General features: G+C 48.1%; 1 protein-coding gene across 2 annotated transcripts; it reads left to right on the forward strand.

Annotated features, from left to right (window-relative positions):
* The first annotated feature begins 6270 nt into the window (after positions 1-6270).
* Positions 6271-11837, forward strand: LOC103634168 (sulfoquinovosyl transferase SQD2). Of its 2 annotated transcripts, XM_035963277.1 has the most exons (12): positions 6271-6946; positions 7115-7181; positions 7378-7448; positions 8049-8166; positions 8248-8321; positions 9227-9282; positions 9391-9474; positions 9561-9648; positions 9732-9809; positions 10280-10336; positions 11159-11379; positions 11465-11837. In XM_035963277.1, exons 1-12 carry the CDS (start codon positions 6834-6836, stop codon positions 11650-11652), a joined length of 1215 nt encoding a protein of 404 aa, XP_035819170.1. In that variant the 5' UTR covers positions 6271-6833; the 3' UTR covers positions 11653-11837. The 2 variants fall into 2 exon arrangements, with proteins under 2 accessions (XP_035819170.1, NP_001415339.1); NM_001428410.1 differs by having other exon boundaries at positions 6354-6946; positions 11159-11762.

Below are 11837 nucleotides of genomic sequence, written 5' to 3' on the forward strand. Positions count from 1 at the left end.
CCGGTCTCCCAATGATGGCATTAAAGGGGAGGTTGACCTCCGTGACATCGAACTGTACGTTCTCCGTGCGGAAGTTTTCCTTCGTCCCGAATGTAACCGGGAGCATGATGCTCCTGAGGGGGTACACGAGCTATGGGCCCACCCCGAAGAATGGGCGAGAGGGCCCCAGCCGGGACCCCGGGATTTGCAGCTGCCTGAATGCCGCATGGCTGATGACATTGAGGCCGGCCCCTCTGTCGATCAGCACATGGTGTAGCCGCATGTTGGCGACGATAGGGGCGGTGATGAGTGGTAGTACGCCGGCCCCCGCCATATTGTCGGGGCAGTCAGATGCCCCGAAGGAGATGGTGGTGCTCCTCCACCGTTGGTGCGGAGCAGCCTTGGGGACCCCTGGGACCGTCGAAAGAACCTCCCGTCGTAGGGACTTGATGTTCCTGCGGGAGATGAGCTCCCAGCTTCCGTCGTACATTACGTACAGCTTCTTGCGGTGGTCATTGTCGTCGCCAGAGTCGGAGTCTCCGGTGAAGACGTCCTTGAGGTCCCCCTTGGGCGACTGGTACCCAAGGTCTCGTTCCCCCATGGCGGCGGCTTCTTCGTCGGCCCTCTCCTTGCCGGGCCGGCGACGGGGTGGCGAGCCGTCCTTGGAGGACTGCTCGCGTTGCTCGCTGACGCGCTTCACGAGTTTGATAATCTCGCGACAGTCAGCGGCACCGTGGCGGCTGTTGGGGTGCACTGGGCATGTGCCACTGCTGCCTCCCTGGGGCCGTGGGCGCTTGTTGCGCTCACCCTGGCTCCCGGCCGTGGCAGCGGCGACCGGGGCAGCAACCTGCGGCTTCTCGTGGCCACGGTTCTTGTTCTTCTTTTTCTTCTTGCCACCGCCCTGGGCGACGGCACCCAAGCCACCCGTCTGGGTAACCCCGGTCTGAGGCCCCGAGTGCCCAGCACGGCCCACGGCGGCTCTGGCACATTTGTCAGCCAGAGTGAAGAGCGTGGTGACGTTGTCCACATCATGCGTGGCCAACTTTTCCAGCATCTTTTCATCACGTACCCCATGGCGGAAAGCAGTGGTGATGGAAGCATCTGAGATACGAGGGATTGTCCCGCGTACCTTGGTGAAGCGGGAAATGAACGCCCGGAGGGTCTCCCCGGGTTCCTGCCTCGCTGCATGGAGGTGTGCCTCCACACCATGCTGCTGGTAAGCGCTGGCGAAGTTCGCCATGAACCGCGTGCAGAGCTCTTCCCAGATGTAGATGGATCCTGGGGCTAGGTTCATGAGCCAAGTCCGGGCTGGCCCAAACAAGGCTACATGGAAGTAGGTTGCCATCACAGCGGTGTCTCCACCTGCTGCTGTAATGGCGGTGACGTAGACCGGCAGGAATTCCGACGGGTTTGTCGTACCGTCGTACTTCTCCGACAGGTGTGGCCGGAACTTGGATGGCCACGTCGCCGCGTGGAGATGGTCTGCTAGAGCGACGCAGCCCACACCAGCCAACGGGATACTCGTCTGGGATCAGGCACCCCCTGGGGCCCATGGTGCGACCACAGCAAAATCTTGCTCGAGGTTGCGACCCTCGAGGTTTTGGCGACGCTCTCGCGCCCTCTCCAGTGAGATACGGGCATCCTCGCCCGCTCGCCTGCGGTTGAGCTCGTCTCGCAGGTCTTCAGGTCTCTCTAGAGAGGCTTAAGCGTCTTCTACCGCTCGTCTGCGGTTGAGCTTCGCCCGTAGATCTTCGGTCGGCGCAGCCCTCACTGAGGGTGAACGCACCGAGGCCGATGCCCCGTGCTGGCGCCGGGATGATTGAGACCTGGGCTTAGCCGAGCCAGAATGTGCCATGCCAAGGAGGCGATCCATGTCGTCGCGCCACTGCTTCATAGCCCCTAGCGAGGCCGTGGGGCTTGGTGGGTAGCGCAACAACTCCTTGGCTGTAGAAAGCGCCCCGGCGGGAGCAACCCCCGATAGAGTTCGGGACGCCTGTGTAGGCGTGTGCTGCCGTGCGGGGCGCACAGCAGCGGCCCAGGCGTCGGGCGGCTAGAGCTCAGCAATGCAGAAGATGCGGCCTCCTCCTCCATGAGGAAGTCCCCTGAGACCACGTCACGGTGCTCGACGATATGAACCATGGCGTCGAGCAAGAAAAACAAGCAAAAACCTAAAGCCAAGGCCCCTACCTAGCGCACCAAATGTCGGAGAGGAAATCTCCGGCCGGGTGGTGGAATGCACCCGCCCTAAATCCTAAGATGAGGAGGGGCCTAAGCGTTTTGCCTGTCTGCTAAGCGATGAACGAAGACAAGAACACACAAGGATTTAGAGTGGTTCGGGCCGCCGGAGCGTAATACCCTACTCCACTGTGTAATGTATTGAGCTTGAGAGCTTGTATGATCTTATGAGCCCTGAGCTGGGTCCTCTCGGAACTGTCTTTTAACGTTGCATGCCTCCCCTTTTATAGCTCAAGGGGGGCACGCACAAGGGTATTGAGCCCCGACATGTGGGCCCAGGGACATAATGGATGGAAGGAACCACTGCTTGCCACGCCAGGGTGGTCTCCACGCGCCATAAAATCCGTAGTGCATACAATATTGATATCTTGCGGCAGCGTCCTCGGTAACGCGCGAGTCATGATGAGTGTAGTGCATGCGGCAACACAGGCGTACTGTTAGCCAACGGGAATAGACAGTCACGCCGCCTACAGGATGGCCTAGGCGCCGCCTGCCAGCTGAGTGGATAGGATACATTAAATGCTGAAGGGGCACATCGCCTATCAGCGGGGTAGTCAGGCGGCGCGTCTTCTCCGCAATAAATGCAGCGGCAGAGCGGCCCAGAGGCCTTACGTCAGGCAGCGCCCGCAGGCTCACGTCACGCACGGTAGGCCATTTGGCAGCATTGGGTCTCTGCCTGGGCGGGGAGTAGAAGCGTTATGCGGACAGGTCCGCACCAGGCCGGGCCTGGACACATGTCACCCCCGGACCCCTGCCTCAACAGGGCCTGGGCATTCTCTGCCCCAGAATCCCGAGACCCGGTCGTCCCGAAGGTCCGTTCTTCATGTACAGGGGTCTGGTGCTTCCCCCACAGTGGGTCCGGACCCACCGTGTGCATCTTGGAGTACGCCTCTCTCCCTGGCCACGTGGCGACCTCGGAGCTATCCATGTGGCAGGGCAGAGAGTTGTTCCCCGCGCAACTAGAGATCTCTGCGCGGGCATAGCGCCCTTATACTATAACAAGGGGTACCCCTATTTCAGGGTACCGACAAAAACAAATTTGGACTAATATTGGATTAGTGAAATCAAGGGCCAAGTCCGAGTGAAGACAATGAGAGGAGCGAACTTCTTCACTTAATTGCTTTTCACTAAGTGAGTATTAAACTAAGAGCAATTATGTAAGTAAAGTGAATAAAGAGAAAATCGCAATAAGATAAAGACAAGTGACACGACGATTTTTATCCCGTGGTTCGGTCAAGTATAGATAGAGATGGCAATGGGTACCCGAAACCCGATGGGTTTTTACCTCATTAGGGTACGAGTTTGGGTTAATTTTCATACCAATGGGTTTGTTAATGGGCATAAATGTATACCCGACGGGTTCATGGGTACGGGTTTGTTCCTATAGTACCCAAACCCGTGAACCCGTGGGTTTTTTTAACCCGACCAAACCTAGTGCATATTGTCATTTTATTTTATAAATGAACAACAAAGTTGTTATCTACCTATTTACTTCCTAATTTTTATCAAATAGTGAATGTATAAGTAGTTGGTGATAGTGTTGCTTGCTTGCTATTATAGTTATTACTAGCGTTATATATGTGGTGGATGTATAACTTAGTGCAAGGTAACTTGATTATACAGCTTATTATTTGTATTTAATTCTCTCTACTAATATTTTTTATACCAAATCATGAACTTGTTGTTCACTACATAAATTTTGGACCATGATCTCATTAATCATTATGATACTTAATGATTATGAAAAGAATAAGCATATTGGAGATAAAAACCTGCGGGTAACCCGTGGGTACCCGCAAACCCGATGGGTACGTGTTCGGGCAAAATTTCAAACCCGTCATGGGCACGAGTTTTTTAATGGGTGTAAATATTTTTCACGGGTACGGGTTTGGGATAGCAAAACCCGGCGGGTTTGTACCCATTGCCATCTCTAAGTATAGAATACTTGCCTACTACATGTTGTGGCGTCCCAATGGACGAGGGTTACACTCAACCGCTTTCAAGTGATATAAATATCAACTTGAATACCACAGTTCTCTTTTTATCTCAAGAATATTCCGTTGTGAGGAATCTCCATAATTTGGAGTCTCTCACGCCTTACACAATTGATCTCAAATGAACACAATAATGAAGGAGTAGAAGCACACACACGAGACAAAGTCACAACAACACATGCACACAATCCAATAGAAGAGCACAAAAAACGGCGCAACAGAGTTACAACTCAAAACATGTGCTCGAATCTTTAACTAGCGAAGCAATGGCGTGGTTGCAGCGTCTCGATGTTGTAGAATATTCAAGGGATGCTTGGTGTAGAGCTCCATGCGCCTAGGGGTCCCTCTTATAGCCCCAAGGGACCTAGGAGCCGTTGGAGCTCTATTTGGAAGGCCCTGGTTGCTTTTATGTCCGCGGGTGCATCAGACTGTCCGGTGCACATCGGACTGTGAACAGTGCACGAGCATAGAATCGAGTGATTGGCTGGTTGCCTGGTTTCCTATTCTGGGGGCACCGGACTGTCCGATGCACCCCTTGACCGTTAGCCCTCGACCGACGTGGCAGCTAGCCGTTGGTGGATGGCACACCGGACTGTCTGGCGCTCCACGCGGACGGTCCGGTGAATTATAGCTGACACAGGCTAGAATTCTCGAGAGCATGCAGTTGGTCGGACCGTGCACCAGACCGTCCGGTGCACATCGGACCGTCCGGTGGGTGGCACCGGACTGTCCGGTGCTACGCATTCGAGCACACCTTTTTCTTTTTTTTCTTTTGCTCCTTTTGACTTGCTTTTACGAAGTCTCTCACACTTAGATAAATATGATTAGCAGACAAAAACAATTGATTAAGTGTCCAGAGCTTACCTTTTTACTTGATCCACATAGATTTGCACTATGTCTTTTTCCAAGCTTAATTTGCTTTATATACCTTTGCTTATACATCATGTTAGTCTAAACACAATGTGTTGTGCATTTAATCACCAAAACAATATAGAAATGGACCAAGAACACATTTCACTTTCATTAGTATAGTCTAGGGTTAGCGTTTCTAACACAAAATTGTTTGGGTACTTACTACGTTCATAAATATATGACATCATTGACTTTTTTAAAAACTTTGACCACTTGTTTTATTAAAAAACGAGTTATTATTTTTTGTGATTTATTTTATCACTTAAAGTAGTTAGTAGTTTGTGTTTAACTTAAAATATTATATTTTTGAGTAAATATTTTTAATAAGACGAGCGATCAAAGTTTTCGAAAAAAGATAATGATGTTATATATTTGTAGTAGTTCATATGAGACCATCTCAGAAGAATAAAGTTTAAGACTATTATTTCGTGTGTTCACTCGCTAGATCTTTAGAGCCTGTTTGGAAATACAGTTTTGAAATAATGTAGTTTTGAGATACTATAGTTTACAACAGTACATGATAAAAATACTACGGTATTACTTTACCACAGTAAAACCATAGTATTTCTCAAAACCGATATTTGTTTGGTTCTATTGGAAAAACAAAGTATATGTAGAGAGAAGAGAAGAAAACTAAGGTCCTGAGTGGAGTTTCGAAAACTCTAAAAATACCACGGTTTCAGATAAATCATGGTATTTAAAACTGTATTTTGCCTATACAAACCAAACACCTTTTATGTTCTAATACTATAGTATCATCAAATACCATAGTATTGTTTCAAAACTGCAAAAATAATACGCTTGCAAACAAGGCCTTATATGTAGTTTTAGCAAGCTTCTAGAGATGCTGAGCCAAATCGAACATCCTGGGCTGTGCTGGCTGCGGGGTAGAGCTAGCCACGTCCCGTGTCTGGACTCTGGACTGGCTGACTGGTTGGCTGGTCTGCAGTCTGCTGCCCTACCGATGCAAACATCTACGCCGCCTCTGCGCACTGCGCGGATGGGAGCGCGCGGTAAAATTCCGACTCCGACGCCCGCCCGCCGCACCACCAGCACCAGGTACTACTCAGTAGACAGACTAGACAGTAGGTCACACAGGCTGACAGGCAGGCGAGTCCAAGGCCAGGCGGCCAGGCGGACTAGGTGGGGCCCCCACACGCGGCACTGCGGCAGGATACTGGTCGGCGGCCTTGTGCCTGGACAGTTATTCTCTCCCTCGTCGACGGCCGTGTCCCGCTTGATTTCGATCGGCAGCTGGAGAGAATCGGTTCGATTCCCCGTCTGCCGCAGTGCCTCCTTTCCTTTCCTTTGGCTTAGGCTCGGCTCGTTCCTTCGCTCGTCGTATTTTTTCTCCACCACTTCCTTCATTTTTTTTTCTTTCTCCCTCCCTACACGGCCACTACCAGTCCACCACAAACCACGTCCCCGCCGTCGTCGTCGCGCTTCCCCTACGCGCGCCCCGTCGCGTCTCGGTGCTGCTGTTGGGTGCGCCCGCGCGTTGCCGTGAAGGGTGAAGCTGCTTCCGCGCGCCGCCGCCGCCACCTGCCCCGCGTGGGTTGCAAGTCAAGCAGCAGGCTGGGACGGGGCCGGAGCCGGAGGGGGCGGGCGAAGCGGGATAAGGGCGGCCGCGGCACGCGCGTGAGCGGCACAACCGAAGCAGGCTGCGTTTAGTTGGACTGCGGCCGGGGATCGCTCGCGTCGCGTCGGAGGAGGATGTCTCAGACAGGGGAGGCGCAGGTGCCGCTGTTGCAGACTCAGGAGGCGGACGCCGAGTGGAGCTCCAAGCCGCGCCGCATTGCTCTCTTCGTCGAGCCGTCGCCCTTTGCGTTAGTATCAGCCTTCTCTTCCCGGCCATTTTCAGCTGCTAGTCAGATTAGAGTAGATCGGATCGGCGTGTAGGCCATTGGACCACTAAGATAATGATTGGTCAGACCTGCCGTTTCTTTGATCTAAGCACCGATTACCACTAAGTCGATGGCTTCCGGGTTTTGCAGTTACATTTCCGGTTACAAGAACCGGTTTCAGAACTTCATCAAGCATCTACGAGAGATGGGCGATGAGGTAACCACTCTGTTCTTCTTTGTCTAGCAGAGTGCTATATTATATGTATGAGAGTTTCTCCAAGACCAGATTATTATTCTAGACTCAATAGTTCACGTCTAGTGCACTAATATGGTAGTATGTGTTATGTGTATGAGATTTTCTTCCTGGGCATATTTGTACCCACAATTCACGTCAGTTGCACCTTTTGGTTCAGGTACTGGTGGTGACTACACACAAGGGAGCCCCTGAGGAGTTCCATGGAGCAAAGGTCATTGGCTCGTGGAGGTAATCTGCAACCCAACATAGACAATCTTCACCCTCTCTAGGAATACCAATAACGTATAGCAACAACAACCTTACTGAGAGCACAGTTTTGGGTTCACATTGAAATAGGTTATTGCTTCCTTGTTGAAGCAAAAGAGAGGACAAGGTGTAAATGAACTTTGGGTGTTGGGTTGTGGTTGTGAAAAAAACCGCTGTGTGCTGTAAAAAAAATTGTTGTGGACTGAGCGGTTAAAAATCCTAAAAACCGTTTGGTAGAACCCACTAAAAGTCGCTTGAAGTTCTTCCATATAAATTTTCACAGTTCCATCCGAAAGCTGCTAAAAGTAGGTCCAGATGTGTTTTTAGTTTTGCACCGCGAGAAAGTCGGCTTTTAAAAAAAGCTGCTTTTTGGATCCAGCCATTTGGTTTGGCTTTTAGAGGGCAAAAGCCAAAACCAAAAAACAAACAAAACACACCCTTTGTACTCGTTTGACATTCTAGTTTAGACATGCACATCCTCACTGAAATTGATTATTCATGTTATTTTATTATGTTTCATCGTCAACTTTTGGAATATTTTGTCCTTTTGCAATTTCGGTTTCCTAAAACCCTCCTTTTCAGCTTTCCATGTCCTCTGTACCAAAATGTTCCACTCTCGCTGGCATTGAGCCCCAGAATATTTTCTGAGGTGAATAAATTCAAGCCGGACATAATCCATGCCACCTCACCTGGAATTATGGTAATCATTGCATGCCCAAGCCCCAAAGTACTGTGCTCCTTCCAATGTTTTCACCTTGCTTATCACTTTATGTGATTACAGGTTCTCGGCGCTCTGGCTATATCAAAGATGATATCAGTTCCAATGGTGATGTCTTATCACACACATCTTCCAGCGTGAGTCCCTTGTTGAAATGATATTCTTTTGATGCACCATGAGTTTGTTTGCATGTATGATCTAACTAGATACGGATGGGATGTTTCATACGTTTGAAGTAGTGATCAGCTCTGGAAGTTCAATTATACCTTGTTTGCGTAGTATCCAATTTGTTTCATGGAATGAGACGTCATCATTGTAGGATGCAGATCCCTGTGCGGTCAATACTTTTCATTTTTAAGTTCTGTGTACTTGCATATAACCATCAACAATTTTTTTGCCACTTTTTGTGCAAGAAATCTAGCCAGTTGACCATTCAGATTATACTAACTGATAGTCTTGTGAATATGTTGGTGAGGGGTCATTTACTTGTTGCACATGTACTGATGTACATATCACATTGGAGAATGTTCTGCGTGTAAATTCATTTCAGGGAGAATTAAATACTGAGGTTCCTATACAACGTTCTGGCTGATATGCAGAATTCTCAGTAAATCAGTTCAACAAAATGTGTCCTGAAATAGACTCAAAAATAGTTTTCGGCAGGCAGTATGAACCTGTGGTGAGCCGGTATTACCGTGAGGCAAATCTGTTTTCGCCAATGATATGTGGTCATAGAATCTCAGGTGCAATGCTGCAGAGCTCATTTGGTATAGTGCATGTGGAGTGTGGACATAGATCCAGTACAGGTTTGTCGCAATACAAAACAAGGGAACTCCCACATAGATGTATGTGTGAGGAAATGAATGAACAAATGTTCTGCCTCTGAATCTCTGATATGCTAGAACAATGATTGAATGTTTTTCATTTGCCTAGTACACATCAGCTAGGCTGCATCATTTATTTCTGTTGCAAATTTTACGGTCGATGTCATGGCTGTTAATGTTTTTGCGGTTTTGAATTCATGTGCTGTTACGGCTTGCAGGTACATACCGAGGTACAATTTAAATTGGTTACTTGAGCCCACGTGGAGTTTTATAAGTAAGCCACAATATTGTCACTCCTATTTTGCTCTCGACAAAAGAAAAGTGGTCTCTAAAAACTTGATGGTTTTCATTACTGTGTGTTGAATCTCTTTTTGTTTCAAAGGATGCCTCCACAGATCAGCAGATCTTACTCTAGTTCCTTCGGTAGCTATTGCTGAAGACTTCGAAACCGCTAAAGTAGTACCAGGTTTAGTAGTGAAAATATTATTAATGTTTTTTGTAGTTTTTTTATCCCTCTATCCATGCTAAACATAACCTACCATGTCCCTTCAGCAAACAGAATACGGCTTTGGAATAAGGGTGTAGATTCTGAAAGCTTTCATACTAAATATCGGAGGCATGAAATGCGTGTCAGATTGAGGTATCACCGCTTGCTTCAATTTTTAATGACAGGAGTGTTAAGAAACTTTGAATGGACTAACAATTTTTTTCCTCTCCCATTAGTGGTGGTGAACCAGAAAAGCCATTGGTAATACATGTGGGTCGTTTTGGACGTGAAAAAAATTTGGATTTTCTGAAAAGGTGAGCCTTTTACTCTATACAGGAAGTGTAACCATTCATCAGCATGAACTCGAGTTAACTAACTCGATGTGATTATTCATAGAATCCATATGGTTTAGAACTTTAGATTTTCATCCAGTATAGAAGGTTTGAGGGACGGTATCCCTAAACCTTAGAGAAGCCTGGTGAGTTTCGACCAATAACTCAGCCGGCAGATAAGGATCGACTGGTCACTGGTACTATCATGTTTTTGTGTTGCTGCTCAAACTTATAATTGCTTGACTCTCTATTTTCACAGTATTGTCAGCTTTCCCTAAGTCAACATAGTTTACTTGGCTTGATTTTTTAGCTTTGCACATAACACAGCGTACCATACTGCTTTTTAACCAAGCAAGCATTTCAATTTGGTTGCACCTTCCATGGCTACTTGTCTGCAGGTTGTATCTTTTGTCATATCATTAGGAGTTTTGCTTACTTTGTTCAAAATACAGGGTTATGGAGAGGCTCCCAGGAGCAAGGATTGCCTTTGTTGGAGACGGGCCATACAGGTGCACCATTCCTCAGTCGTTAGCTATATGTTTTTTTTAGTATGATGCACACCTGATGAGATTTTTATGTATGTTAACCACATATTAGTACTTACATGCTGTCAAAATGGCTTTATCTGTGTCACATGCCTGCTAAATACCCTTCTGTAAACAATTTGTTTTAAATCACAAGTGAACATACATAATTTCAATCATGGGTTTGGTAGTGTTTCTAGTCCTACCAGGGATCTGCCGAAGGGAGTATGGGTGAGGGGAGGAGCAGGCCGGGCTACGACCTGGAGGTGGTGCTGGTGGCTGCCTCTTGGGCGCCATAGTCGCAGGGAACGGCGCACTGGGATGTGTATTCCAGCTCCCGTGAGGAAGCTGGCAGAAGATATCTGCTATTGCTTGCCTTTCTTGATTACAAAGTCCTAATTATATAGGCCTAAGGCCAACCGACTATTCCACAATACTAGGAGATAAAAGATTTATCCAACTACTCCATAATATTAGGAGATAAACTGCTAAGACTTATCCAACTAAACTGATTACTTATCTGATCTCCTGCGCCTATTTTGGTGGGTCTAGTCGCCTTTTCGTAGACCAGGCCGGTCATAACAGGGTTGGCCTGAGAATTCATTTTTCCAATAGCTGGCCATAATTGTTCAATGCTGGACAGTTTTACACGATGTACAGTAGTTATAATGCACTAAAGTACAGCCACACCACACATGTCGTAGCAGCACCATCGACAACTAACTTTTACTTTGGATGTTTGGTCATCTGTTTGACCATTGCAATGGTTTGATCTTCAAACTAGAAATATTTACATTGGACATGCAGGTCCGAGTTGGAAAAAATGTTCACGGGCATGCCTGCAGTTTTTACCGGAATGCTCCAAGGTGAGGAGCTCTCACAAGCGTACGCCAGTGGAGATGTATTTGCAATGCCTTCAGAATCCGAGACCCTCGGGCAAGTAGTGCTGGAGTCCATGGCTTCTGGAGTCCCAGTCGTTGCTGCTCGTGCTGGAGGGATACCTGATATAATACCCAAGGACAAGGAGGGTAAGACAAGCTTTCTGTTTACACCCGGAGATCTCGATGAGTGTGTGAGGAAGATAGAGCAGCTCCTCAGTTCAAAAGATCTCAGGGAAACCATTGGAATGGCTGCCAGAGAAGAGATGGAGAAGTGTGACTGGAGGACAGCCTCGAAGAAAATCCGCAACGAGCACTACAGCACCGCGATATCGTACTGGCGGAAGAAGATGGGCAAGACTAACCAGACCTCCTTGTTTCAGGATTCTTCTGTCGCTGCCCTCTCCAACTAGTTGCTGTTAATAACTAAAGAATTTGTACATTGTACCCAAACAGCTTGCGAGTTTTGTGTGGCTAGCTGCATTCAAATGTCCACAGTCTGACTGACTACGGCTTGTATTCGATTCATGTACATTTAGACAGCACTTAAGATTGCCGATCTGCTAACTCAGAAGGTTTGGCACAAATGCTCCGATAATTTTGACGTA

Source organism: Zea mays, chromosome 1 (assembly GCF_902167145.1).
Source record: "Zea mays cultivar B73 chromosome 1, Zm-B73-REFERENCE-NAM-5.0, whole genome shotgun sequence".
In the NCBI taxonomy this organism is placed as follows: Eukaryota; Viridiplantae; Streptophyta; class Magnoliopsida; order Poales; family Poaceae; genus Zea; species Zea mays.